Source organism: Platichthys flesus, chromosome 23 (assembly GCF_949316205.1).
Source record: "Platichthys flesus chromosome 23, fPlaFle2.1, whole genome shotgun sequence".
Classification (NCBI taxonomy): domain Eukaryota; kingdom Metazoa; phylum Chordata; class Actinopteri; order Pleuronectiformes; family Pleuronectidae; genus Platichthys; species Platichthys flesus.
This window is the reverse complement of record NC_084967.1, coordinates 16,152,728-16,178,303: the sequence shown is the minus strand read 5'-3', so window position 1 is coordinate 16,178,303 and position 25,576 is coordinate 16,152,728. Positions and strand designations below refer to the sequence as shown.

The following is a 25,576-nucleotide window of genomic DNA, read 5'->3' as shown; positions in this document are numbered from 1 at the left end:
GTGTCGTACCCGGAAGTGGAACCGGAAGTACCTTAGTTGTGAAGTAGCACCAACATGGCCGGTTGTTTTCTACCCAGAGCGGCTGGTTTGTTTCAGCTCCGCCGAACAACGACGCTTCTCACCGGGACCAGGTTTTACCGGGGCCCGGAACCGGAGCCGCCGACGCTGAAACAGCAGAGCGACGGAATAAGGTGCAGCAGTGAAATGTGTCCGTCCTCTGTTTACAAACAGGAGGTCAAACGTGGAAACGACAGATTTAACAGAAGAATAAAGATTTAAACATCATCAAAGAGCTTTAATGCCTCGATCAGGACTTCATTACATATGATGAGTTGTCAGAAGAAATTCGGCACACATGTCATTCCCGAATAATGTCGAAATCTGCAGAACTCTATGTCAACATTGAGATGTCACATTATTATTTTAGCACGTCAGTGAGAGGATATCTGTCCAAAGTTTGGATTAAAACTAAAAACTAAGGGTCAATGATCTTCTGCTGTTCACTGGTAAAGTCGTTATGATATTACACAATTATGTTGTCATGTTTTCTATTTGTACAAGGAAATAAAAGAGTGTAGAGGAGAAATGTGGCTGTGAATCAAATGTCTGAATGAAAAGTCCTTTGTCTGAAGCCTGATGAAATACATGCTCATTGAGAACAGGAAGTTATACACTGTTAATAGTGATGTCGTCTTTTTCTGTTTCCAGGAGAATAATTTTGAACAATCCCAAGAAGAGAAATGCTCTGTCTCTGTCCATGTTGGAATCTCTCAGAGAAAACCTGATCACTGACGTGGACAGTGATGACCTCAGAGTTATTATCATATCAGGTAACAGCTTTTTATTATGTGTGTGTGTGTGTGTGTGTAAGAGACAGAGAAACAAGTGGGTCTGATTGTGTTTGTGTGTCTCAGCCAAAGGTCCAGTGTTTTCCTCCGGACACGACCTGAAGGAGCTGACGTCCACTCAGGGACGAGAGCATCACACCAAGGTGTTTCACACCTGTGCTGAGGTAAACGTAAAATTTATTTAAAAAAAATACCCTCAATGGTACAACTGTCTATTATTCTGAAGTTTATTTTTTAATTAATGATGATGTCAGACCTAAGAAAGAAAAACTGTATTTGCTTTAAAATGAAGAGAAACTAGTGGATGAAATTCGTAAATCCTCTTATTTAAAAAAAGCTGATAATCAAAACTTCCTTCAATTGACCAATCACTTTTTTATATATTCTATTAATGACATCATCAGTAGCTTTGAGCTGTTTGTAAACAAGTGTCTGAAGCCTGTACTCTCTGTAGTGACCAGCAGGGGGCAGCTCCCCTGGTCGTTTCAGTGGAAGTCAATGAGAGAATGGACAAGATGTCCTCCTGTCTCTTCTTCAGGTGATGTCTCTGATACAGGACATACCCGTCCCGGTGGTTGCCATGGTGAACGGGGTTGCCACGGCGGCGGGCTGCCAGCTTGTTGCCAGCTGTGACATCGCCGTGGTGACGGAGCAGTCCACCTTCGCCACGCCGGGGGTCAACGTTGGTTTGTTCTGCTCCACGCCGGCGGTGGCCATCGGCCGAGCGGTGCCGCGGAAAGTAAGAGCTGAAGCTTCTGAAGGTCACTTAATAATAATTATAATAATAATAATTTCATTTCTAATTGATTCATTGATTGATCTGCAACCATTCTAATTGATTTTATGAAGCTAAATGCTAAATGCTATGTTCCAGTACCAGGCTCTAATTGATTTACACCATTTCTCTTTTCACCAGGTGGCGATGGAGATGCTGTTGACTGGAACTCCCATCTCGGCCCATGATGCCTTGCTGCACGGCCTGGTCAGTAAGGTGGTGCCAGAGGAGCGACTGGAGGAGGAGACGCTGGCCATCGCCCGGCGGGTGTGTCAGGCGAGCCGACCGGTCGTGGCCCTCGGAAAAGCCACTTTCCAGAGGTCAGAGCTTTGTCAGATGCTTTTTGATTAGTTTTCTTTCTGGTTATTGTGTTTTTAATGTTTCACATGTTTTCCTTTGTTCCCTCCGAAGACAAATGGCTCAGGGGCGAGATGCAGCGTACGCCACCGCCTCCAAGGTGATGGTGGACAACCTGGCCCTGAGCGACGGGCAGGAGGGGATCCGAGCCTTCATAGAGAAACGCAAACCGGTGTGGAGCCACAGAGCTGAGCCAGCTCACGACTGAGGGGAGGGTTTGATCCCCTCAGCGATGGACGATTCATCCTGATTGGTGCACATGGTTTTCAGACAGTGGTGATTCATGATTATCACCAGGCCTGAGTCACTGTGAACACGGAAGAGTTTTTAATTTGAACCATGAGACGGTTTCATATTGAACCTTTAAAAAAGCTGCTGAGTGCAGACAAGTCACCATCCAGACTCAAGATGATCGATGAATTAACAGACTCATAATTACAAAGAATGCCGATCTATGTATATTTGTAAAATGATAAATGCAATAGAGTTACTTTCTAAATCGTTTTTCTTGTTTTGTTTTAATTATCTGATTTCAATATCATTAAAGTTGATTTGTTTATGTTTTCAAAAAGAATATAGAATATGGCAGACAGGTGTTTTCTAGCGTCCCACAAAAAGAAAACCCACCAGTACATTTATATTCAAATCAAATTTTATTATGTGTTCATAGTCACTTTTTCCACAAATGAATTTCTTTGGTCCCGTCAATGTTACATATCTTTGGGCTTAGACATATAAAACTTGAATACTTCTCACAAAGGTTCAGTCATATATTTAAATACATAGATTGTCTTAGAGCTTACACTGGTAAATACTTCTGCTGAGTCTCTAGCACTGAGGTCTCGTTGGCTTTCAGTGGTTTTATCTTTCTACTCTTTCCTCTTTGGCAGCTTGTCTCCTTTTGTTAAAATACTTCTTGGCGCAGCCGTCCGTCACATCGAGGTGCTCGGCCGCCGCCTCTGACACAATCACAACATCTGAGCAGTGTTTGGTCCTGACGGTTAAAAAACAGGTTATTTATGTGGGAGCGGTGTTTGTTTGTGTTGCGATCCCAGTTTGAGGTGCTGGGAGCTGGATCATCACAGGCAGGTGCTGTACAGAGTCACTTTGTAGCTGATCTCCTCCAGGACCTTGCGGACCATCGTCTCCAGCTCCACCAGCTCCGCGGCTCGGGCCTCCAGGATGCGCTGGTTCTCCTCGTAGGAACTTTCCAACTCTGAAAACACAGGATCACAGCAGACGATGAGAAAGAGGTACAGAAAGAAGAAGAATTCTGAAAACACGTCAGATTGACGATGGCCTCACCCCCGAGTCTCTGCAGCTGGCTGCTGCTCTGAGTGAGCAGCTCCTGGGCCTCCTGCTGCAGCTCGTCTGCTCGCCTCCTCGCCTGCAGCACCGTCTCCCCTTTGTCCTCCACCAGGTCCTCCACCTCCACCAGCTTATCTTTCACCTCCGAGTCAAACTCCTTCACACAAACACACACAGAGCGTCACAGGGCTGACGGCAGGATGTGTGTGCTGGTGCTCCTCACCCCGAATTCAAATGTGTGTGTGTGTGAGTGTGTGTGTGTTAGTGTGTGAGTGTGTGTGAGACCTTCTGGGCGTCGTCTGCTTCCTGCCGGGCCTGCTCTCCGACCCGTTCGGCCGTCTCCGACAGCCGGTTCGCTTCCAGGTTGTTTTGTCTCAGCAGGCCGACCTCCCTCTCCAGCTGAACCAGGCGGCCGGTGGTGTTACTGAGCTTCAGCTCCGTGGAGGCTGTCTCCGACTCCACCTGAGACACACACACACACATTACACACCCTTGCATCCGCTCTGTGTGGTGACCTCAGAGCTCGGGGGGGGGGGGCACTCACAGAGATCAGCAGGTCCAGGGTTCCTTTGGTGTTGTTCTGGGCCAGCTGGATGGCCTCCATGGCGATGCTCTGGGCGCGCTCTGTCTCGTTCAGCGCTGCCTTCACTACATCGGCCGTCTCCTTCATGGAGGACGCCTCTTCACTAGAGGACAGAGTGAACATGTGAGTCCATCCCTGGACAGAGACGTCCTCCCCCCCCCACAGTGTGTCTCTGTGTGTTACCTGGCAGCCTTGGCCTGCTTCAGCAGCTTCTCTGCGACCTTGATGTCCTCAGCGCTCTGACTCAGGATGTCCTCCACGCTGGTCAAGGTCCCGACCTTCTCCCGGATCTCCTTCGTCAGCTCGTGCAGCTTCTCGGTCGAGGTCGGCATCTCCAGAGCCATCACCTCGTTGGCCACCATCTCGATCACAGACACATCGGCCTTCTCATCTGGATCAGAAACAATTTCGGTTTTTAAATATTGAATACCTCATCCATGTTAGTTCTGTAGTAGAGCTGTGTGGTGCGCTCACTGGTGAGGAGGTCTCGTATCTCCTTGATGAGTTTGCGGAGCTGCTCGTTGCTCTGCTCCACCCGCTCCTTGCTCCGGTTCGATTTGATCAGCACCTCCATCGCGTTCCCCCTGGCCTCATTTGCCCGGAGGTTCGCTTCCCACACCTGATCACAACCCGAATCAGTGACTTCCCCATGTGCATGCTCTGTTATTCTGCATTAGCTGCTTTAACATGTCCACTCACCAGCCGGGAGAGCTTGTCCACCTCCTGCATAGCTGCTAAGATCTCCTGGTCCAGGTCCTTGGCTGATTTGAGAGCAGTTTGGGAGGTGGTGACGAAGCCTTTGCATCCTTCTCCTCCGCACTGGGGAGCTCCGCCCTCGCCCACACAACCCAACCCGCCGCAGGAGGAGCCAGAGCAGCCGGCCCCGTCAGCTGCACCGCCACACGTCTGCACAGAAGAGAATTTGAGGTTGTCTTAATATTCTATGGAGGATGTGTTGTGGTTGTGTGTTTGTTGTGGGGGTTTTCTGGTCCCCTGGTGTTTCTCACCTTCTCACTAAGCGGTGACAGGTCGAGTTTCTCCAGCTCGTCGGACAGTTTCTTCAGCTTCCCAGAGTTTCTCTGGTGCTTGCGGTCAAACTCCTTCTGAACGCTGCTCAGTTTGTCCTCGGTGGCTTTCCGTACCGCGGCGGACTCCTCCACCGTGTTTCCAGGGTCGCTGGTGGAGGTGTTGGCTCGGAGCTCCGCCATCGTGGACTGCGTGTGAGCTGCTGTGATGGTGTCCATGGCACCTGAAAACACACACAGGCCCAGAGGAAGTCAGAAAACATATTATGCAGCTGATTGGATGAAGCACATTGTCTCCGCCCTACAGTTCGATTCCTCACCCTGGAGGTTGGCGTTCTTGGCGTCGTACACCTGCTGCCTCAGGTCCTGGACGCTCTGCTCCAGCTGGTTGGCCTCCTCCATCAGTGCCTCCAGCCTTACGTCGGTGGAGCTGGAGTCATTGCTGAGAAGGTTCAAGGTCTCCTCCGTGGTGTTGAGCTTTCCGTTCAGGTAGGACATCAAACCGCTGTCGACACACGAGGAAGAAGTGATGAAGGGTGTGAACATCATGTGTCTCTCTATGTGTCTCTGTTTGATTCTGTACACACGTGATCTGGTGCATGAGATCCTGGGTCTGCTCCAGCTTCACGGCTGCAGGGTTGTTCTCCACTATCTCCCTCACGGCCTTGGAGTTTCTCTCCAGGCTGTCGATCAGCTCTCTGTACGGCTCCGTCACCCCGTTGGTCTGCAGCTCCGTCACCTGGACCTCCAGGCGCTGGGTCTGATTGGTCAGCTCGCCGACCACGGTGTCCCAGGTGGCGAAGCACCGGTGGCAGGGCGCACAGTCGGGGAACTCGCCCTGGAAGCCGCGGGCGCACTCGTCGCAGCGTGGGCCGGAAACGCCCTCGACGCAGGAGCACTGGCCGGTGGCGCGGTGGCACTGGTCGCTGGAGATTCCCCGAGGGTCACAGTCACAAGCTGGAGACACACAGAGAGGAGATGCTCTGGATCTGAGACTTTACAGTTCATCCATTAACACACATTCATACACAGCCATCAGAGGCCATGTGGGGTTCAGTATCAAACAGCCGAGTCTCAGTGGACGACCCGCTCTGCCTCCTGAACTTGAAGGAAGTCAGGGTCAGGGAAATAATCCAGGAAATTAAAAAGAAATCCAGTTATTCCTGATATCAGGAACGTGTTGTACAGTTCAAACTAGTTATAAGAGTTATTTTGACTCTTCTCTAACTTCGTCATTTAGAACTAAGAACACAACTGTGATTACAAGATATACATTTAGATGAGAGGTTTAACTTTTCTTTCTAAGGTCACGCGAGGCCTCTTCTTGCTCCACAACTGACCTGGAAACAGTTATTATTAAAATTAGAATAATAATAGTTTATTTTCTATAATCCGTCTCATAGAACAGACTCTTCATAAAGAACAATAAACATCATGTGCTGTGTTGACTTAAGGAACCTGAGACTCTTAACGTCTCCTCAGGGGAAATAAGTCGTTTGAAAACAAGCTCCAGCTCCTCCAGTAAATGAAGTTATCCATGAAGAAGAGCAGGAGGGTCAGGCTGACCCCGGGCCCGTCCACTGGGCTGCCCCCCCCCCCCCAGAGAAGAAGAAGGAGGCTGTTCAGAGTGAGTCAGGACGAAGGAATGCAGAGTCTGAGGGTCGCTGCTTTGTGTTCAGGTTGATTTATGGAGCCGGGGGTGAGGGTTGGGCTGGAACTCTTGTTTTTTGTCATGTAGAAATATCTGGCCCGTGTTTTGAAACACACGCACAGAACATACGTGGTGGTTATGGGCTTGTTTCTGAGAAAGTGCCTCATGACAACCCCCACATACCAGAGACCCTGACGTTCACCTCGTAAATCATGGATTAGTTTTGAATATCTACATTTTACATCTTCTCAGCTGTTGCAGCAGCTTGAAGAGGCTTCATTAACAATATGTTAACTTATAGCTTCTCATTACGCCCACACGTTTCCCTGGGAACCCCCCCCCCCCCGTGCATCAGTGTGTCATCTGTGCATTAGGAGGAGAGGTCCAGCTGGTCCAGCAGCTCAAGAGACCTTCAGGGAGGAGTTCAGCATTCCTGGCTCCTCTGGGTGCCGGAGCATGACGAAGACGGGATTGCCTGGGAGTTCTGGAGAACATCTGGTTCTCGTGGGCAGGGAACGAGATCCCCTCCCTCTCCTCACCCTCCCCTCACCCTCTCCTCACCCTTTCTCTCCCTCTGAGGGGCGAGCCAGCTACTGTTGCTCGTGCATTTCTGCAGATGGGCGCTCCGTCAGTTTGCCCGACAGACAATAAAACCCTCTGAGATTGATACTCAGCACATGCCTGACAAAATCTGTTTAAAAAAGACATTTTAAAATCACTAGGAGGACTCGTTGGCTTGAAAACACCAACCTGAAGCTCACTTCCGACTCTGGGAATCACGTACCATGAAAAACGAACCCACCATAGTGTGTCTGAAGGAAACTAAAGCAGAGTCAGGAAGCATCCCACCAGTGTTCCAGCTTCGGAGGTTGAAATGAAACAGTGGCCGTGAGATTTGAGGCACTGGGAGGGTTCGTATCCATATTGGGTGAACAGTGAAGGACTCAAGGTCGTGCTCTTCAGTGTTAGGACAAGAATCTTTAAACATGCACACGGGGTAATTCATTATGGTCTAACAGGCCTGGTCCCTGGCTGTTTGTGTCTTTAACCTGACCTCGGTCCAGATGTTTCACAAACTGTGGTCAGGAGCAAAGTCTGTTTCAGCTGGAGACAACATCTGGGTCTTAATGGGTTCATTCACCCTCCATGGTCCCCTATAAGAACCCCCCCACCCACATGTTCAGGATCCTCCTGTCACCTCCTGGTCCCGGTCCATCAAATGACACTTCATTTATAACTGTAATAACCTTGTCTTTTCTGATGAAACCACTTGGTGGCACCAAAGTGGAATTTAAATCCTGGTGACCTTGTTTGCGTTACATTGCGTTGTTTAAATGAAACACAACTCTATCATTAAAAGTGACAGTGAGTTCAAACTTGAAGCTTAAACCTGTAACTTTCAGTTTTATGTTGTTTACCGGTGGCGGTGACGTACCGTGACATTTGACCTCTGGATCCCCCCAGAACAGCTCCCTGCACTCCCGACACGTGCTGCCACCAAAACCAGGTTTGCACGAGCACTGTCCCGTGACCTGCAACAGAAACACACAATAAAAACACACGTCAACAAAATACTATCACAACCCGGCTGACGTTTTATTCTCCTGCTCAGTTTCTCAGCTTTTTCTTTCACTCGCTCACACAATGAAGTCTGGAGTAAATACAACTCACTTCTCTTAGAGAAATGCACATTCAGTTATCCCACAGTGTATTGTGAGGTTTCCTTCCTCTCATGGAAAGCAGCCAGTAAACACAGAAACCCACGTGTGTGTGTGTGTGTGTGTGTGTGTGTGTGTGTGTGTGCATGAGTACACACGCAGATTTGAGATGCAGCTGGAGTCCATATATCAGAAATACAACTACACAAACCCAGACCCTGGTGATTAGCTGGTTTGGTAACAGTGACTCACTCCAGCTCTCCCAGCTCTCACTGGGAACTTTGGCTCATTGTGAAATAAAAGCTTTGGCAGCAGAGTCTCACTGGGAGACGAGAGTTCAGAGCTTCAGCTGTACATCGTGTGGACAGAGGGAAACGTGGAGCAGCTGCTGCCGGATGTGATGCAGATAGAACATTATCACATTTCTGTGTTGCACATATTTCTCGTTTTTCTCACATATCGTAAATATCCTTCATTATTCATCGTTCAGGACTGAGAGGTTCCTGTTCCTGACCGGAGGTTGTGAACACGATATCTCAAGAACACTTTGAAGGAACTTCTTTAAACTTCGTACATACATTCATAAGAACTCAAAGTTGAACTGATTCAATTTTGGGGGTCAAAGGTCAAGGCCACTGCCCTAACGCAACACTGTTCTAGACGCATTTTCTTCAAGATTCTACCAGTTGTCACTCGGACTCAAAGATGAACAGATCAGGATTTGTTGTCACCGAGTCCGACCCACCTCGTTGCAGGAGGAGCCGAAGGAGTGGGCGGGGTCACAGTCGCAGCGCTCGCAGCCCGTCCCGCTGGCGATGTTCCACGTGTCCGCGGCACAGCGGTCGCAGTTCTGACCGACCACGCTGGGCTGGCAGGGACACCGACCGGTCTGTTGGTCACACTGACACTCGCCGGGGGACGAACAGGCCAGAGGTAGAGTTCCCACGCTGTCGCACATGCACTCTGCACAGAGGACGTTATACATCAGTATCTGAAGCTGGATCCAACACCCTCAGTGAGTCGGTGGTTGTGACATCATCAGCTGGACTCACTCCTGCAGCTCTGCGTGGCAGCGTCGCCGTAGTAACCCAGTTTGCAGTGCTTGCAGCCGTAGCCGTCGGTGTGGTACAGGCACTTGAGGCAGGCGCCCGTCCGGGTGTCGCAGGACCCCGGGTCGTGCATGTCGATGTTGCTGTTGCACTGGCAGGGCATGCAGCCGCCGCCGGGCACCAGGGGGTTCCCGAAGTAGCCGGGGGAGCACTCGTCACATCTGGCGCCTGGTGCAGGAACAGAAACGGGAGATGAATCAACGGCTTCGTGTGTTTAGAGGCAAAGGTCAAAAGGTTAATTACAGGGACACAGACGTGTTTGGGTTTAGTGTTGGTATGTGTGTGTGTTTGTGTGTGTTTGTGTTTTGAGGTGAAGACTTGACGACATAAACCTGCTCACGCAAAGACAAATGTGTTGCTCTACCTTTGTACCCGGGGCTGCACACGCACACCAGCTGGTTGGTGTAGGACAGGACGTAACATTTGTCTGCAAACTGGCGTCCGCTGCGGGGGCCGTCAGGACACATGCAGGGGCGGCAGTGGCCCCCGGAGCCCAGCTCGGGGTCCCCGTGGTACCCGTCCTGGCACCTGGACACAGACGGAAAGGTCAAACACAGAAGATCCCTGTGGTTTGAGGAGGCCTGGAGGGAGCGGGTGTGAAGTCAGGGATTTCACGGTGACACCCTGGTTCTTGGGGAATGTCTGGATGTTTCCTTTGAGCTTTTGATGTCGTGTCACTAGATAATTCTATAAGTTCCTGCTCCACACATCTGAGAAGTAGATTAGTGAGATAATCTGATTGGTCGATTCAGGCCTGAACTGGTCCTGGTCACTGGGTCGTACCTCTCACAGTGGTGTCCGCTGGTGAAGTCCCTGCAGCCCTGGCACTCGCCGGTCTGCAGGTGGCAGAACTCGCTGTGGCCGTTACAGTGGCAGGGTCGGCACTGGGGGAAGCCCCAGAAGCCCGGCAGGCAGTGGGAACACTGGCGACCAGTGGCCCCGGGGACGCACTCGCACTGGCCGGTGGCCTCGTGGCAGAAGGCGCTGACCGAGCCCTGGGGGTCGCAGTCGCAAGCTGGAAGTGTGTGAACCACATGTTAGTGTGACTGGTTTCATCAAACAAGCGTCAAACTGAAGGATCCCGACCCGACACTTACGTCTGCAGCCGGCGGGGCTGAACAGGAAGGTGGCCGGGGCGCAGTGCTCACAGCTCCTCCCGACCACGCTGGGTCGACAGCGACACTGACCTCCGCTGGACTCGCACACGGCACTGAGCGAACCCTGAGGGTCACACTGGCATGCTGGGAGATGAGGGAGAGAAGAAGGGGTCATGGGGAGGTTGATGATGGAGATGATGAGGATCAAAGCTGCACGGCGCTCGTACCCACGGCTCCGTTGTGCAGCAGAGCAGAGACGCTGAAGATGTAGTCGCTGCAGATGTCGGTCATCGGGCTCTTCACCACGCTCTGGCTGCTCTCCAGACATCGGTAGCGCTGGAACGTTTCCCACGCCCCCACGCCGTCGACGCCGTGGAACATGTCCAGCTCCCTGACCCGAGGAATCAGCACCAGCTGAAACAGAGGAGGAGAGGGGGGGGGGGGGGGGGGGTTCAGAGGGATGGAAAATGTTATGAAACCACATCTGGTTTGAAGGAACAGGAAGTTGATGATGGTAGATGGAACTGAGTCTCACTTGGTTAAATCATTGTGTTTGTGTTGTGGGTGTGTGTTGTGTTAGTGTGTGTGTGTGTGTGTGTGTGTGTGTGTGTTGAACCTACAGAGTCGATGAGTGTGTACGGGCTCTGGACGTCACTGACTGACGAGTACAGCGGCAGACTCAGACTGATTGTGTAGTTCATTCCTCTCTCGAAACAAACCGGCCTGAGCAGCAACACGTGTCTGCAACACAACAGGGTCAGAGCGTGTTGTTAACGTGTCTTTAACGTGTTGATGACAGCAGACACACACATGACGTTAGGGTCTCACCTGGATCCAGGAGGGAGGGCGATGTCCTGCTCGTCTCCAGCCTGGATGGAGTTCCCACATTGACTGATGGAGTTCGTAGGGTTGAAGACGGGACGCTGGACTCTGATGTTCACCTGCTCCCACTGCTCTGGCAGCTGCACACACACACAACACACAAACAGACACACACACACAACACACAAACACACACACACACACACAAAGTTAGTTTCCACTGCTAACTTTTTCAGCATCATTTTGTTATAGAAATATTATAAATGTTCTGAAGCTCTTATATCTTCTGTTACACTGACATGTTGTGTGTGTTTGTGTGTGAGTGTGTGTGTGTGTGTGTTACCTGAGGCTCATAGCGAATAAGGACGTCGTAGTCCATGGAATCTGGGATGTTGTCGATGTGGAACTCTAGGTAGGCTCCTTCCGGCACGTTAACAAATCCCATACCCGTCCACGTGGGACTCCGGTCCAGAGGGTAAGGTCTCTGGACCACCGTCACCCCCTGATGCACAGACACACATGTAGTTCACACATCTGGGAACAACAACACACACCACCACTTAATACACAGCTCATTAAAACCCACTCACAGGGCCGTGCTTGGCGTCCTCGGCCTCGTAGGTGTAGTGGTCCAGAGTGATGAAGTAGAAGCCGGACTCCACCTGGTCGCAGCGGCGTCCGAACATGTGCTCCCTGCACACGCACTGTCCTGAGTGGGGGTCGCAGCTGGGGACAGGGACATTCCAATGTGAGGGTTAAGACACAGGTGTTATTGAATCCTGGATCAGACCCCTTGAGAGGACGGGGGTTTGGTGCAGCTCGATTGAAACTAGTTTCTCTGAGTCTTTTAAATCCAGACCTCCCTCATGACAAACAAACATCTCTGCTCTGAAGAACGTTTCCTCTCATTCAGAATCAAAGAGCAAAGTTATTTTAAGTTTATTTGTCAAACTTACTTATTGTCCACAGCTCCGCCCTGGTCACAGTCACACGCTCTGCAGCCGTCCATGTCGTTGGACAGACCCCAGTGCTGAGGCTGGAGACAAAGGAACACAGGGGACACATTTCAAACACACGCACACACACAAACACACACACATCCGGAGTCACGCTGACAGTTTGGGTCCGTACCAGACACTGGTCACAGTTGTGTCCGTCCACCAGGCGTTTGCAGAAGCACTTTCCAGAGTGAGAATCACAGGGGTTTCCTCCCGGCAGCGTGCCCAGCGGGTTACAGGCACAAGCTGCCAAGACACACAGAGGAGCAGGAGACATGGCCTGCGTCAGTCCGGCGTGTAGCGTGTAGCATGTAGCATGTAGCGTGTGCGTGCACAATATCAAAGTTCAAGTTCAAGGGTTTTTCAAATTAACCGTATATAAGTAATGAACCCTTTCCTTGTGACTCACCCAGGCAGCCCTGAGGCCCCTGGCCCAGCCCGTAGTGGCCCTGTCGGCAGTGGTCGCAGCGCTCGCCCTCCACGTGACCTTTGCAGCGACACTGGCCTGAGATCAGCCGGGCGGCCACGTCGGTGCGCGGGTCACACAGTCCTCCCTCCAGAGAGCCGGTCGGGTCGCAGTTACACGCTGAGGAGACACAACACATGAAGTCAGTGGGAGAAGATACAGGTTTTTATAAACCAGTGACTTGAGGCTGACTTCCCATCAGCCCACCTGTTTTTAAAACCAGTGCTCTACGTATAGTTTACGTTTTAATTCCCGATTTAAAAAGGTTTGTTGTTGATATTTTACTAAAATGTAGATTCAGTGGGTTTTCTGTGAGTGAGGGAGAAAAAGAAAAAGAGAAGCCGGAACATTTTGTAATTTAAAGACGAGTTTTGTAGAGAGGGAAGAAGAAGGGAGGTGAAAAGGGGGGGGGGGGGCGTGTTTCACTTTAAAGCCGGTACTTAGCACATCACTGCAATCATGTTGTAACAGCAGCTCCTCTCTGCCTCTCACTTCAAACACCGAGCCAGGTGCTGCTGGTGTGAGGAGGAGCCACAGAGGACCAGCACAGACTGGGAGAACAGAGAGCGGGAGGTCAGAGGTCAGAGGTCGGGTGACGTACGTTCACAGACGTGGGGGTCCCTCAGGTCTCTCTCCGGGTGCTGGTAGAAGAACGGCGCACACTGCTCGCACTGCCGGCCGACCGTGTTGTGTTGGCAGTCGTCGCACACGCCGCCGCTTGTGTTACCGGTCGTCATGAACACGGCGAGGTCGAAGTGACACGAGGTGGAGTGACGGTTACACTCGCACTCTGAGAGAGAGAGGGGGGGGGGGGGGGATTCAGAGTCAGACACGATTCACTTCAAGTGAATAACACGTTCATCAAACTTTAAACATGTGAGAGAAAGAGTTTTGTGTGCGTTTGTCGTACTCTTGCAGGCGTGTGTGTTGCGTCCCTCCGCAGGCCTCCACGGCAGATCGTTGTAAAAGTCTGTGCAGCGTTCACAGTTCAATCCCTCAGTGTTGTGGTTACACACACAGCGGCCGTGGACCTACACACACAAAGCACTGATTCAAAGACACACTCAAAAGTTCCAGTTCGTGGCTGTTCTGGAGCTTTCAGTCATTTCACATGATCTTCAACATCAGACCTTGAAATATTCAAATTGCCATGTCTTGTATCAGGTGTGTGTGTGTCTTGTGTGTGTGTCGTACCATGCCCTCGGCCCTGGTGGGCGCTCCGTCCATCGGGGCGCACTCGGAGGCGTGGCCGTAGCAGAAGCAGTTTCCTCGCACCACCAGGTCGTAGAGGGCGTAGTAGTACTTCTCCGTCACCTCCACGCGGGAGTCCAGCAGGTTGTCGCCCAACGTGTGGAGCTTGAGGAACTTCACCCGGAGGTTGGTGATCTTCAGCATGTCTGCACACACACACAGACACACACAGACACACACACACACAGAAAGATGCATGAAAATCAATCTACACAATGTGAGGTCTGATCTCTTCTCATTCTTTCCCACTGCTGTTCCTCACACACCCACAGCATTCACCACATACTTAACACGAGTGTGTGTGTCTGTGTGTGTAGGCGTGTGCACCGAGGCTGACTCGCTTCCACATGTGAAATTCTTTCCCGAGCTCTTCCCTCCTGCCCTCTGACCCCCCCCCTGCTCCAGGTAGCTGTTACCTGGAGGACACAGAGTAGAAACCACTCACTCTGAATCCTCACGCTGTACGGGTCCTCGATCTCGAAGGCCGGGTCCAGAACGCGGATGATCACCTGAAACAAGGAATCAGGTCAAAGGTTGAACAGGAAGTGGCGTGTGGGTCTGAATCTCAGCTTCAGTCTGGAAAATGAAAAGTGAAAACCCACCTCTCCCTCTGTGGAGGGTTCGATGTCGGAGTAGTGGGAGTCACATATGATGTCGTCCACTTTGACCATGGGCCCGGCCGACACCCCGGGGAAGGACGCCTCGCAGTCGTAGGCGAAATATCGATAAACCTGCCACGTCTTCCCGAAGTCCATCGAGCGCTCGATGACCATGGCCGCCGGGCGGAACGTCTGCCGACGCATCGAGAGAATCATCATTAGATCCACAAAGAAATCCAATGTTCCAGTTTTCAACAAATCAAGATTTTGATTCAATGAACTTCAACACCTCGATTCTCACATTATGAAAGAACAACAACTATTTACAACTCACGGTATTTTAATATAGATTAAGTTCAACTGAGCTTTTATGTGTCAGAGAAACCAAAACATCTAAAACACAAGATTAAATAAAAAACAAATTTAAAGCAACTTTTACATTTACACTTTACAACAAAGCTTTAAACTGTGTAAAATCTAACATGTTGATTCACCTCTTGTAGAACAATGAGAACTTATGGTGTAAACATGATAAATATAAACTTATATATATATAACGGGTGGTGGCTGTTGGACGTGTGGATGTTTCCTGTCCTCTGACTGAAAACAGGGTGGGACAGGAAACATGTCCTCATGTGTGTTGTGACTACTGCGTCAATGAGAGACATGAGTCCAGCTGTCTCACATCACGTCCGACCATGTGACAGAGATCTGAGCTTAACGCTGCACAGCTACTCTTCCTCTTCCTCTTCCTCCTCCTCCTCCTCCACTGGTTCCCACCGCTCTCCAGAGACCAGAACCATTTCCCACATTCCTCCACCGCAGCTGCTCCGTGCTGTTTATCTCCGTGTCGTGTGTACGAGAGTATTTCTGTGATGTGTGTGTGTGTGTCTGGGTGTGTGTGTGTGTGTTTGTGGGGGTGTGTGTGTGTGAGAGAGAGATCCAGCACCTTGAAGGTCATGATGAGATGTGTGAAGTGAAACTCGGCCTCCAGGTCCAGCTGAATGGTCACGTTCTCCACACCTGCAGGTGAAACACAGGAAATCAACCAGTGAAAACAAATCTCTCTCTCTCTCTCTCTCTCTCTCTCTCTCTCTCTCTCTCTCTCTCTCTCTTTTTTTCTATTCATAACAGTCAGTGTTTGAAATGAACAGACCCCAGATGGGCTTTATCCTCACACGTTAATGTGCTCCACATTTACAGGCTCTCCGTGTTCGGCTGGTTCTTCTGTCCCAATACAAATTGAATCTACACAAAGGCCTGGATTGTGTTGCTGTGTGAGTCCTTGAATGTGTAATTGTTCATACTTGCAGATCTGAGAAGTTAAATCAGATTAAACCAATAAAAACGCTGAAAATATCTTGGATAGAAAAAGACAAGTAATGTGTAGATTGGTTGCAAATTGAAATCCATCTGCTGGTAAATGTCCTGTGGTGGGAAATGTTAAAGGCAGAAGGCTCTTATTTTGAAACAGGAAGGACTTGTGTTTAACGTCCATATTCATGTTCATCATCACAACAGATGTCACGTGAGAAAAGATGGGTAAACACAGACCGGATCCATATTTTACTGTCCAGAACTAATAATCAAATGATCGTACATCATGTGTTATTGCTCGTACATCGTACAGAGGGCAGAACGGTTGTGCCATCATGAAACGCTGTGTAGCTCGACTCAGCTTCAAGTTAACAGCAGCTGGGGGAAGTGGCTCCGTAGCCAACATGGAACCGACTTCTGCGAGGGAATTAAAGGAAATCCCAAGCAAAGCTATTGTGTGTCTGCAGCCTCCTGCTGTTTGGAGCCATCTGCAGAGCTGGCTGCCGCCGCCGCCATTACTCACACCGCCGGCAGATTCCCACCGCTCTGCAGGACCCGTGTGTGTATGTGCAGAGTGTGTGGGGGGGGGGGCACACAGGTCTGAGAGCCTGACGCTGTACGGTTCATTTCTAATGTTAACAGTGTCATGAGTATTGGTTTTCTTTTAATGGAACATCAACTATAATGATTTACTTTACGTGCAACTAAACTAAACACACGCTGTTTATTTACAGTAGTCGTGATGCATCTGAGTGCAAAGTGTGTATCAGGTTCCTGAGGAGGAACTTGGGTGAAGTTCCAAGAAGAGTTCCTGAAAGAGGTTCCTGGAGAAGTTGTAAACAGGCTGCTGGTGTTTAACTGGGAGAAGGATCGAGAAGAACCAGGGACACCAGTGGGCATCAGAGGTTTTCACTTTCTGCACAAAGTCCAGAAAATGACTTAAACTAAACAGATTTTATTGTCGCCTTTAAAACTTATTTCTGTTTCACTCTGTTGTGGTTGATTCAGCTTCTTGTAAATCTATCTATTTATTTATTAGCCTATTAATTTGAGAGTTATATCTGAATCTAATCTATGGTTACCTCTGAAATACAGCTGCTCTATCTTTATATTGAGTTGTGTGTGCATGTGTGTTCAATAAACACACATACAGACAAATACTGTTTTAATATAAGGCAGTGTTGTTGTTTTAGATAGAATTTACAGAATTATTTTATTATTTATTTAATCACGAGTATTTAATTCGACAGTAATAGGGGATTATAGTTTTAGCAACTTTAAATATACAATTTAAACAAGAAGAGCAAAATACGTTGTCAAAATCAAAAAAAATCAAATTTTATGTAAATTAATGAACATTTTTCTATTGATTCTATTGGACAGGATACAGCCGTACCTAATAAACTGTTAGCTCAGTGTACTGTGTGTTCCTCCAGTGACTCCCACATGGAAAGAGTTCAGTTTTACAGTCACTCCGATCCCTGGAGGGTTTTATGCTCTACACCTGGATTCATGGTGAATTTACTGCTGATGTTAGAAACCTGTTCATGTAAATCCTCTAATTACAGAACTTATTGGGACGAACTCAGTTTCCAGCTTCTCGTGGTCCTCTGTCTCATTACACACTTCCTGTTTCCCACCTTAAAGGCCCAGTGTGCGTTCAGGTGATGACACACATCTGTTTATTATCTGCACACCTGTAAACCCAACCGCCCAGGCCGGCTGTGATTGGCCCCTGTGATCTCCTGTCTTGTCATTAGTTCAGTTCCCATGAGAACAGAGTCTGCGGGAGCTCACACGCTTCTCTGCCGTGTGTGTGTGTGTGTGTGTGTGTGTGTGTGTGTGTGGGTGGGTCACTCACCACTCTCTGACTGCCACCAGGTTTTGAGGCGGTTGTGAGCGAAGGTGGTGACCACGTTCTCGATGGCGTGGCTGACGGAGTTGGTGTCCTCGTGGAACGTCTGCCTGGAGTCGCACATGAAGCATTTCTTCTCCTCCTGAGGGACAGAGGGTCGGAGAGGGTTGAAAGGTCAAGGGTCAAGGGTTACTCCCAACTGAAAACTAGCTCCTTGATTCATCGGTTCATCTTTTGGGTAAGTTAGGAATGTTCCCAGACTCCATCAGGGAACTTTTCTGAGTTACCAAATTCCAACATCTTGTGTAATTCCTCAAACCACAGAGGGAGGGGGGGGGCGTGCAGTATTTCGTCATGTTAAAAAAAAAAGACTGTGGGAACTGAACTTAAATGAATTATGTAGGAAATAGATCATGTTGTCAATGTTTAATCACGTTTTCACGGCCTCGTCTGCTCGCCATATGGTTTGGCATGTACACAAGCTCTGGTTCTCACACACACACACACACACACACACACACACACACACACACACACACACACTTAAACCTCCCATTATCCCAGTGGGTGGATAAACAAGAGGAGTTTCTCAGTCTGTGTTGAAATGGGAACGGAGCCTCTCGAGTGGGACTTCCTCTCGCCGCCCGGGCTCATCCTCCGCGAGGCCCCACAGCGCAGCCGTGACATCATAAGGACGCCATTCACGCTCAGAACTCGCCAGAGGGTGTTTGATAAAAGGAGAATACCCCCCCCCCCCCCCCCCAACGTGCACAACAAGGGCCGGGATTGTGAGCCGCACAGTGCTTTTATTGTGGAGGGGAATGCCTGCACTCCCACTCCAGCAGCAGATACTGTACATGAGCAGACGCCCACAGACACAATGCAATGTTTCTGTGTTAATCTGCTGGTTTGTCACTGGTTAACCTCAAACCAGCTGGTGGGGAGTCAAAGTCATTTTCCTCCTGGAGCCTGATGAACTTCACGAGACACAGATCACGATGTTCTGCTTCCAGGGGCTTCTCCTCTGCTGCAGGAATTCATCAACGATAAGTCAGGGTCATAAAAACGCTGAGTTGAAGGTCGACAGTGCCGCTGCATTTTGTATCACTGTAATAATATCCTGCTCCGAGCACTGACCCACTTTGTGTTATCTGCTCTTCACTGCTGTTCAGGAAGTTGCTGAATGATGCTGTTGTTGTCTCAAGTTGCTTTTGGCAGCAGAGAGAAGTTATTGAGATTTATTTACAGCCTTGATTTGTGAAACCTGCATTTTTATTTACGTAAGGAATTTATCCGTTGCACTTAAACACGGTGCAAACTCATAAAGTCAGATTGTGATGGTCCCACTGGGGAAAGTGTGTCACGCACACAATAAGAGGAGAAACCCACAAACACAAATAAGAAGTAAACAAAAAGCCGACAGCTTCCTTCTGAGTGAAATCCATCAAACACCAGCTCCACTTTTCAGTGCAGCTATTTAACCATTAACCTCCTGGGGCCTCATGTGTTGGTGATGGGGCCCCTGCTGACCCCCGAGTGTCACGTCACCTCCATTTCCACAGACACACAATAAGCCAACAGGTGAATCGACTGATTAATCGATCGATGAGTCGACAATTGATTTATCAGTTATCAGGGAATAATGAATAATCACCAAGTGTCTCCTGTGTCAATGCAGAGCTGCTTCATGTGCAGTGTAACTGCCAGTGTCATTGTGTGTTCATGATGTTGTGTTGTGGGAATGTTCAGTGATTGTTGGGAAACAACTGTCGGACCCGGTGATGATGAAGTTCTGGCTTCACCCTCGAACGAGGCCTCGAGGTTTCCAATCCAAACATCTGCCACATAGCTGCCGTCGTTCGCCCTGACACCAGTGAGGCCCCGACTTACCTTCCTCAAATCCTGTGGTTTATTTACTGTTCCAGGTTCCCACCAGTATCCTCCCTCCCTCCCTCTCTCTCTCTCTCTCTCTCTCCCTCTCCCTCTCCCTCTCCCCCCCCCTCCCTCTCTCCCTCTCTCTCTTACCTCCAGATGTCCCACGATGCAGAAGCGTTCCGGCCTCTTCAGGCCGCAGGTGGACGAGGCGGTGAGTTTGTGCGCCCGGCCGATCAGCAGGTCGCCGGTGGCCGGGTAACAGCTGCCCACCGTGCACACATCTGCAAACTCTGGAACCTGAGTCCTGACGGGACACAGCAGGACTGCAGGGGGGGGGGGGGGGGGGGAGAGAGAGAGAGAGATAGAGATGAAACAATACACACTCTCTTAGATGGTTTTTTAACCTAGGGATGGATAGAAAGATTAATGGACAGACAGAGAGAGGGAGAGAGAGAGAGAGAGAGAGAGAGAGATAGATAGATAGACAGACACACAGATAGATAGATAGATAGAAAGAGAGCTAGATAGATAGATAGATAGATAGATAGATAGATAAACAGATAGATAGATAGATAGATAGATAGATAGATAGATAGATAGATAGATAGATAGATAGATAGATAGATAAACAGATAGATAGATAGATAGATAGATAGATAGATAGACAGACAGACAGACAGACAGACAGACAGACAGACAGACAGACAGACAGATAGATAATAGATAGATAGATAGATAGATAGATAGATAGATAGATAAACAGATAGATAGATAGATAGATAGATAGATAGATAGATAGATAGACAGACAGACAGACAGACAGACAGACAGACAGACAGACAGACAGACAGACAGACAGACAGACAGACAGACAGATAGATAGATAGATAGATAGATAGATAGATAGATGATAGATAGATAGATAGATAGATAGATAGATAGATAGAGAGCTAGATAGATAGATAGATAGATAGATGATAGATAGATAGATATACAGCTAGATAGATAGATAGATAGATAGATAGATAGATAGATAGATAGATAGATAGATAGATAGACAAACAGACAGACAGATAACATGTTTGTTTTTAAACTCCTGAACTTGACTCCACTTTCCTGTTTCCTGTTGGTTGGGATGAAAACCAGTAGCTGTGTCAGAACCATGTAAATCAGAGTCACGTGGATTCAGACTGTGAACATCTCATAACTTTTAAATAAAAAACACGTTCCCCTGGAAGCTCCCTGCAGCAGCTTCACCTCCTCTCACCTTGTGGGTCTGTCTACTTGCTGGAAACGCGTTTTGCATCTGGATCTCGTTGTGTGTTGATGCTGGAGACGCACAGAAGATGAGCTCCTCACATGCAAACACACAGAAACTCAGTCAGAAGTCGAACTCACCCAGAGCTGTGATGAAGAGGAGGCTGAGCGACATCTCCAGCAGCTGAAGATCTGTGCGTGTGTGTGTGTCCTCCTGCAGCAGCTCGCGGTGTGTGTGGATCAGTGTGCGTGTGTGGATCAGGGTGTGTGTGAAGTGTGAAGTCTGAGCTCTGCGAGTTTTCCTCTAGAAAACGTTTCTCATCCCACAAACCAACCAGGCAGCTCCACCCAGCTGTCAGCGGGGGTGAGGTCAGGGAAACAAGCGCACCCTCTGCTGGACCCGCAGAGACACTGTTTAGTACTGATTATTAAATCTGCTTGATAAACACATCTGCTCGTGCACGGTTACTCCTATTAGAATAAATTAGACTGTACCTTTAATATATACTATAGAATATTTTTGTAATTTAATATATATTTTAGATATCAGTATTCTCTAAATCTATTTTATTTAATTGACCTATTTTACTTTATTTAAATTGTTTATTAATTTATCTTTTTTAAAGTCCTTTCAACTGTATTGTTGATAGACCCTGTCGATTTATTATTGTTATCATTATTGTTTTGGTATTACTAGTAATACATCTCTAAAATGTATTTCGCTATATATTTATCTTGATGTATTTATCCATCCATCTTTCCATCTATCTATCTATCTATCTATCTATCTATCTATCTATCTATCTATCTATCTATCTATCTATCTATCTGTCTATCTATCTATCTATCTATCTATCTATCTATCTATCCTGCATTGATGGACCTTTGCTGATTAAAACTACTACTACTACTACTACTACTAATAATAATAATAATAATAATAATAATAATAATAATGATAATAATAATAAAGGTCTAATTGCACTTCCTGATATTATACTTTTTAAATATTATAAAAGTTTCATGAGGTTTTCCCAGGCGGAACCTTAATCGCTGTGTGTGTGGAGCGTCGGACTGTTCCTGCACCCGGACCGGAAGCAGCGTGAGGTTACAGAAGTCTTTCACCTGGTGAGTTTTGAATCTCGTTCTCATTGTTTTCATAAGATTTAAAGAATCGTTTCCATCTGAACTCTGATGTTTCTCCTCTGATCCGCTGCTGTCGCGTTCAAACCGACCTCAGATCAGTGATTTCACTTCACGTTGATGGCGGAAGAGAGAGAGAGAGAAGAAGAAGAAACCTCCTGAAGCCTCGTTGCTGCTGAGAGAGAAAGAATCTTTGAGTCCTGAGTCTGAAGTTTATGATTCAGTTTATTAAACATCAGACTCAGAATCCAGAAGATTCACATGAAACTAAACTAATAGATTTAATAACCTGGTTGTTCAACGTGCAGCTTATTTTACATCATTAATATTAAATCACTTTTCTTAGAGGACACGTGTTTTATTTACAATCAAGAATATTCATCTTATTGGTTGGTTTTGAATAATGATGCAAGTTACTGAAGAGTCTGTAACTAATGATTATTTTGTTTATGTGACTATAACAATAATCATTGGTTCTCAAATCTTCACTTCACTGTGATTTATGATGAAGACAAGGAGAAAATTCCTCCTTTTGACAAATTGTTGAATGACTGAAAACTTGTGAATTCAGTTCCATGACTTTGGAGACAAACCTCAGATTTATATTTAATTTGTTTTATTCTTTTCTCATCAGTTTCCTCAAGAGAAAAAGATGTTGAGACGAGCGACCACACAGGTAAAGAGACGAGGAGCAAATACTGGTTCACATTTATCTGGTTAGATGGGTTCTATTAAAATATTGATTTCATTGTTTTTGCTGTCCTAATAAATAATCAGGAATAAATTCAACATTTAAACTTTCTTGGATTTTGCATAAAGCTGCAAAAATGAAATTGAACAGGTAGTTAAAACAATCATCAGTTTCTTTTATATAGAATAACTCACATTAAAGTTGAAACATCAAAACATTCATCCCTTGATGATTACATTTGTTTTGTTGTTTTTTTATTTAAATCTTTGTCAATTCCACTTTGACACTTTATATACAACATCACAAACATAAGTATTAAGTATTTTAACTGAAATGGAATCGTCTCATTAGAAAAAAAGGGGGGGGGGGGGGGTACCTTTTTTAGCTTAATGTTCTATAGATTTGTTCAGTTTTATCTTCACAGTAAACATGTTGTGTGTCTTTCTCCAGATCTTCCGACAGGCGGTGAGATGCGCGAGCACCGACTCCAGCCTCATCCTGGAGAGATGTAAGAGAGTTTCCTCTTCTCTAAAGGACTGAGTGTTCTATGTAATGTTTTAATTATCATAACCATGTGTAACGTGATGTTTGTCTTTCTTCCAGCGATTAACCGCGTCCAGCTGCTGGGGCGGGTGGGTCAGGACCCCGTGATGAGGCAGGTCGAGGGTCGTAACCCTGTCACCATCTTCTCGTTGGCCACAAATGAGATGTGGCGTTCTGAGGGCGGAGAAGTCAGCGCAACAGGTGCGATGTCCGGGGACACACAAAGTTAGAGATGTACACAACTTGACTTTTAGGTTGTGTGACGCTTTTCATAACATGGACACAAATCAGGGTCAGACTGAGCTCAGTTTTCACAGTGTGTTGACTTAATGAAAATCATTAACAACATCCTTATTAAAACCTCTGAAGCAACATTCAATAATTAAAACTATTGTGATATTAACAATATTAACAATTGTAGTTGATATTGCAGTTGTTGTACTTGACCACTAGAGGTCACTGTTTCACCCTGAACTCTCAGTGATGGTGAAACAAATCGTGCACAAGTTGCTCTTCTGGTAAAGAAGCTTGTTCACATGTGACTCAGCTGCTGTATGAGAGAAGATATCCCCTCAGTTTCCAGTTTATTAGGAACATTTGCTAAAAACCATGAAATTTATCATTAAATGTTAGTTTGAGGAAGATGTGTAACTGATAAACTTTATGTAAACAATGTATGAGGTTAATTAAATTTGCACAAAACAACAAGGTAATATTTGTCGTCCTCTAGGGATATTTGAAGGCTTCACACTCTAATGCAATATTCTTCATCCTTATTATAAAGGATAATATCACATGGGCTGTGGGATGGATAACATCTGGAACGTTTCAAAACATTCCTTGTACTGAGACAGATTTTGTTTTCTTCTGTTTCCCGACTCCAGGCGACATCAGTCAGAAGACGACGTGGCACCGCGTGTCTGTGTTCAAACCCGGTCTGAGAGACGTGGCCTACCAGTACGTCAAGAAAGGGTCAGTTCCTCCTCTCTGTTTATACACTGACAGGAATATCTATACAGCTTATTAATTATATCCAAATTATTTGATTATGCAGTAAGTGATGTCACCAGTCAGATCTTAACCGGAAACTTCTTGTAGTTTTCAGTCTCGGAGAGTTTGGCCCCTGAAAGTTTCACACTATGCAAATCGTTTTTTGTATTTTTAGCATCTTAACACATCAAAAAGTGTCTGAACAAGTTAGTTTGTTATTGGTGATTCAATGTTGGGTTTTTACAGCAAGAATAAATTCAGAAGACATAGAAACTTTAAACACACGACTGAAACTTTATCATTATCATCATTATCATTATTTATCATCATTTTCAACACTGCATCTTGATTTTAACAGTTTCCTGTCGGAGAGGAAAAATCACATTTTAGAAAAACCTCTGATAGAGGATGAGATGATTTATACTGTGATAGTATAGATTCAATATTCACGATTTATTGTATTGGTCCCACACACATGCACAGACACACTACATGCAAATGGGGGAAATTTTTCCTCTGCTTTTTGACCCAAGAATCACGTTTAAATTCCAGATTGTTGAAAATGTTCATTCTGACAAAAATAGGAGGTCAAATGCAAAACTGTGGCTTTCAAAACATCAAATTTAACTTTGTTGAATTCACGACAGAAGAATCTTCGTGACTGATCTCGATTCTTGTCTCTTTCAGGTCCAGGATTCTCATCGAGGGGAAACTGGACTACGGAGAATACGTGGACAAGAACCAGGTCCGACGTCAGGCCACCACCATCATCGCAGGTCGGGTCATCAAACACACGTCCTCACACACAGATCGTCTCTCTCTGTTCGACCTCTATAAAAACACACTTCTCTCCGTCCTGTGTTTCCAGACAACATCATCTTCCTGAGCGACAACGTGCGGGAGAGAGTCTGAAGCAGTTTCCTCGACTTCTAGACAACTTCTTTTTGTATTTTCTTCTTTATACCAATATAAGACTGAGGACCTGAATGCTACGGAGTAAAAGGAACCAACGGAGGGGACAGAATACTCTGTAACACTCGGGTCATGTTTAACTGTGGTGCCCCCTGCTGGTGGAGGAAGAAGACGACGATTGCATCCAGTGGGAGAAAGTTCACACTTGTGTCTGTATATATTCACTTTATGGTTTTTATTGTGCTTCATGTAGATAACAGTTACAAAATGTTCTGATGTTGAAATAGTCTGAGGCTTAAAAACAAACGTTCATTAAACATACAGTACTTAACTTTGTCCACCAGGAGTCTCTCAATCACAACGATAACAAACCCCAGAGTGTGATGAAGAAGTGAAGGATCATGGGAATCTGGCAGAAAGGTTTTAAGAAGTTTTTGGACAAATCT

The 25,576-nt window shown here is 47.1% G+C and overlaps 3 protein-coding genes across 4 annotated transcripts; 2 read left to right on the top strand and 1 right to left on the bottom strand.

The window, feature by feature from the left end:
• Window positions 1-13: 13 nt before the first annotated feature.
• echdc3 (enoyl CoA hydratase domain containing 3) lies at window positions 14-2,484 on the top strand. 2 transcript variants are annotated; one of them, XM_062382619.1, is made up of 6 exons: window positions 14-191; window positions 709-830; window positions 915-1,012; window positions 1,405-1,587; window positions 1,765-1,943; window positions 2,035-2,484. In XM_062382619.1, the coding sequence occupies exons 1-6, from the start codon at window positions 55-57 to the stop codon at window positions 2,186-2,188; spliced, it is 873 nt and encodes a 290-aa protein (XP_062238603.1). In that variant the 5' UTR covers window positions 14-54; the 3' UTR covers window positions 2,189-2,484. The 2 variants fall into 2 exon arrangements, with proteins under 2 accessions (XP_062238603.1, XP_062238602.1); XM_062382618.1 differs by having other exon boundaries at window positions 1,387-1,587.
• A 130-nt stretch (window positions 2,485-2,614) lies between these two features.
• On the bottom strand, window positions 2,615-21,127 carry LOC133948688 (laminin subunit beta-1-like). The gene is made up of 33 exons (XM_062382615.1): window positions 20,993-21,127; window positions 19,745-19,917; window positions 17,726-17,861; window positions 15,497-15,570; window positions 14,551-14,739; window positions 14,394-14,457; window positions 13,892-14,094; window positions 13,608-13,728; window positions 13,299-13,487; window positions 12,641-12,817; window positions 12,365-12,477; window positions 12,190-12,269; window positions 11,824-11,959; window positions 11,577-11,735; window positions 11,240-11,373; window positions 11,032-11,152; window positions 10,639-10,825; window positions 10,412-10,555; window positions 10,098-10,329; window positions 9,679-9,842; window positions 9,258-9,482; window positions 8,951-9,168; window positions 7,983-8,079; window positions 5,484-5,853; window positions 5,217-5,401; window positions 4,879-5,120; window positions 4,571-4,777; window positions 4,346-4,490; window positions 4,055-4,262; window positions 3,833-3,974; window positions 3,574-3,750; window positions 3,286-3,445; window positions 2,615-3,196 (listed from the first exon to the last, which is right to left on the bottom strand). The coding sequence occupies exons 1-33, from the start codon at window positions 21,024-21,026 to the stop codon at window positions 3,060-3,062; spliced, it is 5,343 nt and encodes a 1,780-aa protein (XP_062238599.1). The 5' UTR covers window positions 21,027-21,127; the 3' UTR covers window positions 2,615-3,059.
• A 781-nt stretch (window positions 21,128-21,908) lies between these two features.
• Window positions 21,909-25,466, top strand: ssbp1 (single-stranded DNA binding protein 1). The gene is made up of 7 exons (XM_062382614.1): window positions 21,909-21,979; window positions 22,629-22,670; window positions 23,136-23,193; window positions 23,289-23,429; window positions 24,113-24,200; window positions 24,906-24,994; window positions 25,087-25,466. The coding sequence occupies exons 2-7, from the start codon at window positions 22,647-22,649 to the stop codon at window positions 25,128-25,130; spliced, it is 444 nt and encodes a 147-aa protein (XP_062238598.1). The 5' UTR covers window positions 21,909-21,979; window positions 22,629-22,646; the 3' UTR covers window positions 25,131-25,466.
• The last annotated feature ends 110 nt before the right edge of the window (window positions 25,467-25,576 follow it).

What these genes read in the sequence shown, in the direction of transcription:
- echdc3 (XM_062382618.1), top strand. Translation starts at nt 55, where the DNA reads ATGGCCGGTTGTTTTCTACCCAGAGCGGCTGGTTTGTTTCAGCTCCGC. An exon ending in CAGAGTTATTATCATATCAG is followed by an intron (nt 831 to 914) that starts GTAACAGCTTTT and finishes TGTGTGTCTCAG; the next exon opens with CCAAAGGTCCAGTGTTTTCC. An exon ending in GGAAAAGCCACTTTCCAGAG is followed by an intron (nt 1,944 to 2,034) that starts GTCAGAGCTTTG and finishes TTCCCTCCGAAG; the next exon opens with ACAAATGGCTCAGGGGCGAG.
- LOC133948688 (XM_062382615.1), bottom strand. Translation starts at nt 21,026, where the DNA reads ATGTCGCTCAGCCTCCTCTTCATCACAGCTCTGG. An exon ending in AGCGGACACCACTGTGAGAG is followed by an intron (nt 9,843 to 10,097) that starts GTACGACCCAGT and finishes GTCTGTGTCCAG; the next exon opens with GTGCCAGGACGGGTACCACG. An exon ending in TCCAGAGGTCAAATGTCACG is followed by an intron (nt 5,854 to 7,982) that starts GTACGTCACCGC and finishes GTGTGTCTCCAG; the next exon opens with CTTGTGACTGTGACCCTCGG.
- ssbp1 (XM_062382614.1), top strand. Translation starts at nt 22,647, where the DNA reads ATGTTGAGACGAGCGACCACACAG. An exon ending in CAGCCTCATCCTGGAGAGAT is followed by an intron (nt 23,194 to 23,288) that starts GTAAGAGAGTTT and finishes TCTTTCTTCCAG; the next exon opens with CGATTAACCGCGTCCAGCTG. An exon ending in GGCCACCACCATCATCGCAG is followed by an intron (nt 24,995 to 25,086) that starts GTCGGGTCATCA and finishes CTGTGTTTCCAG; the next exon opens with ACAACATCATCTTCCTGAGC.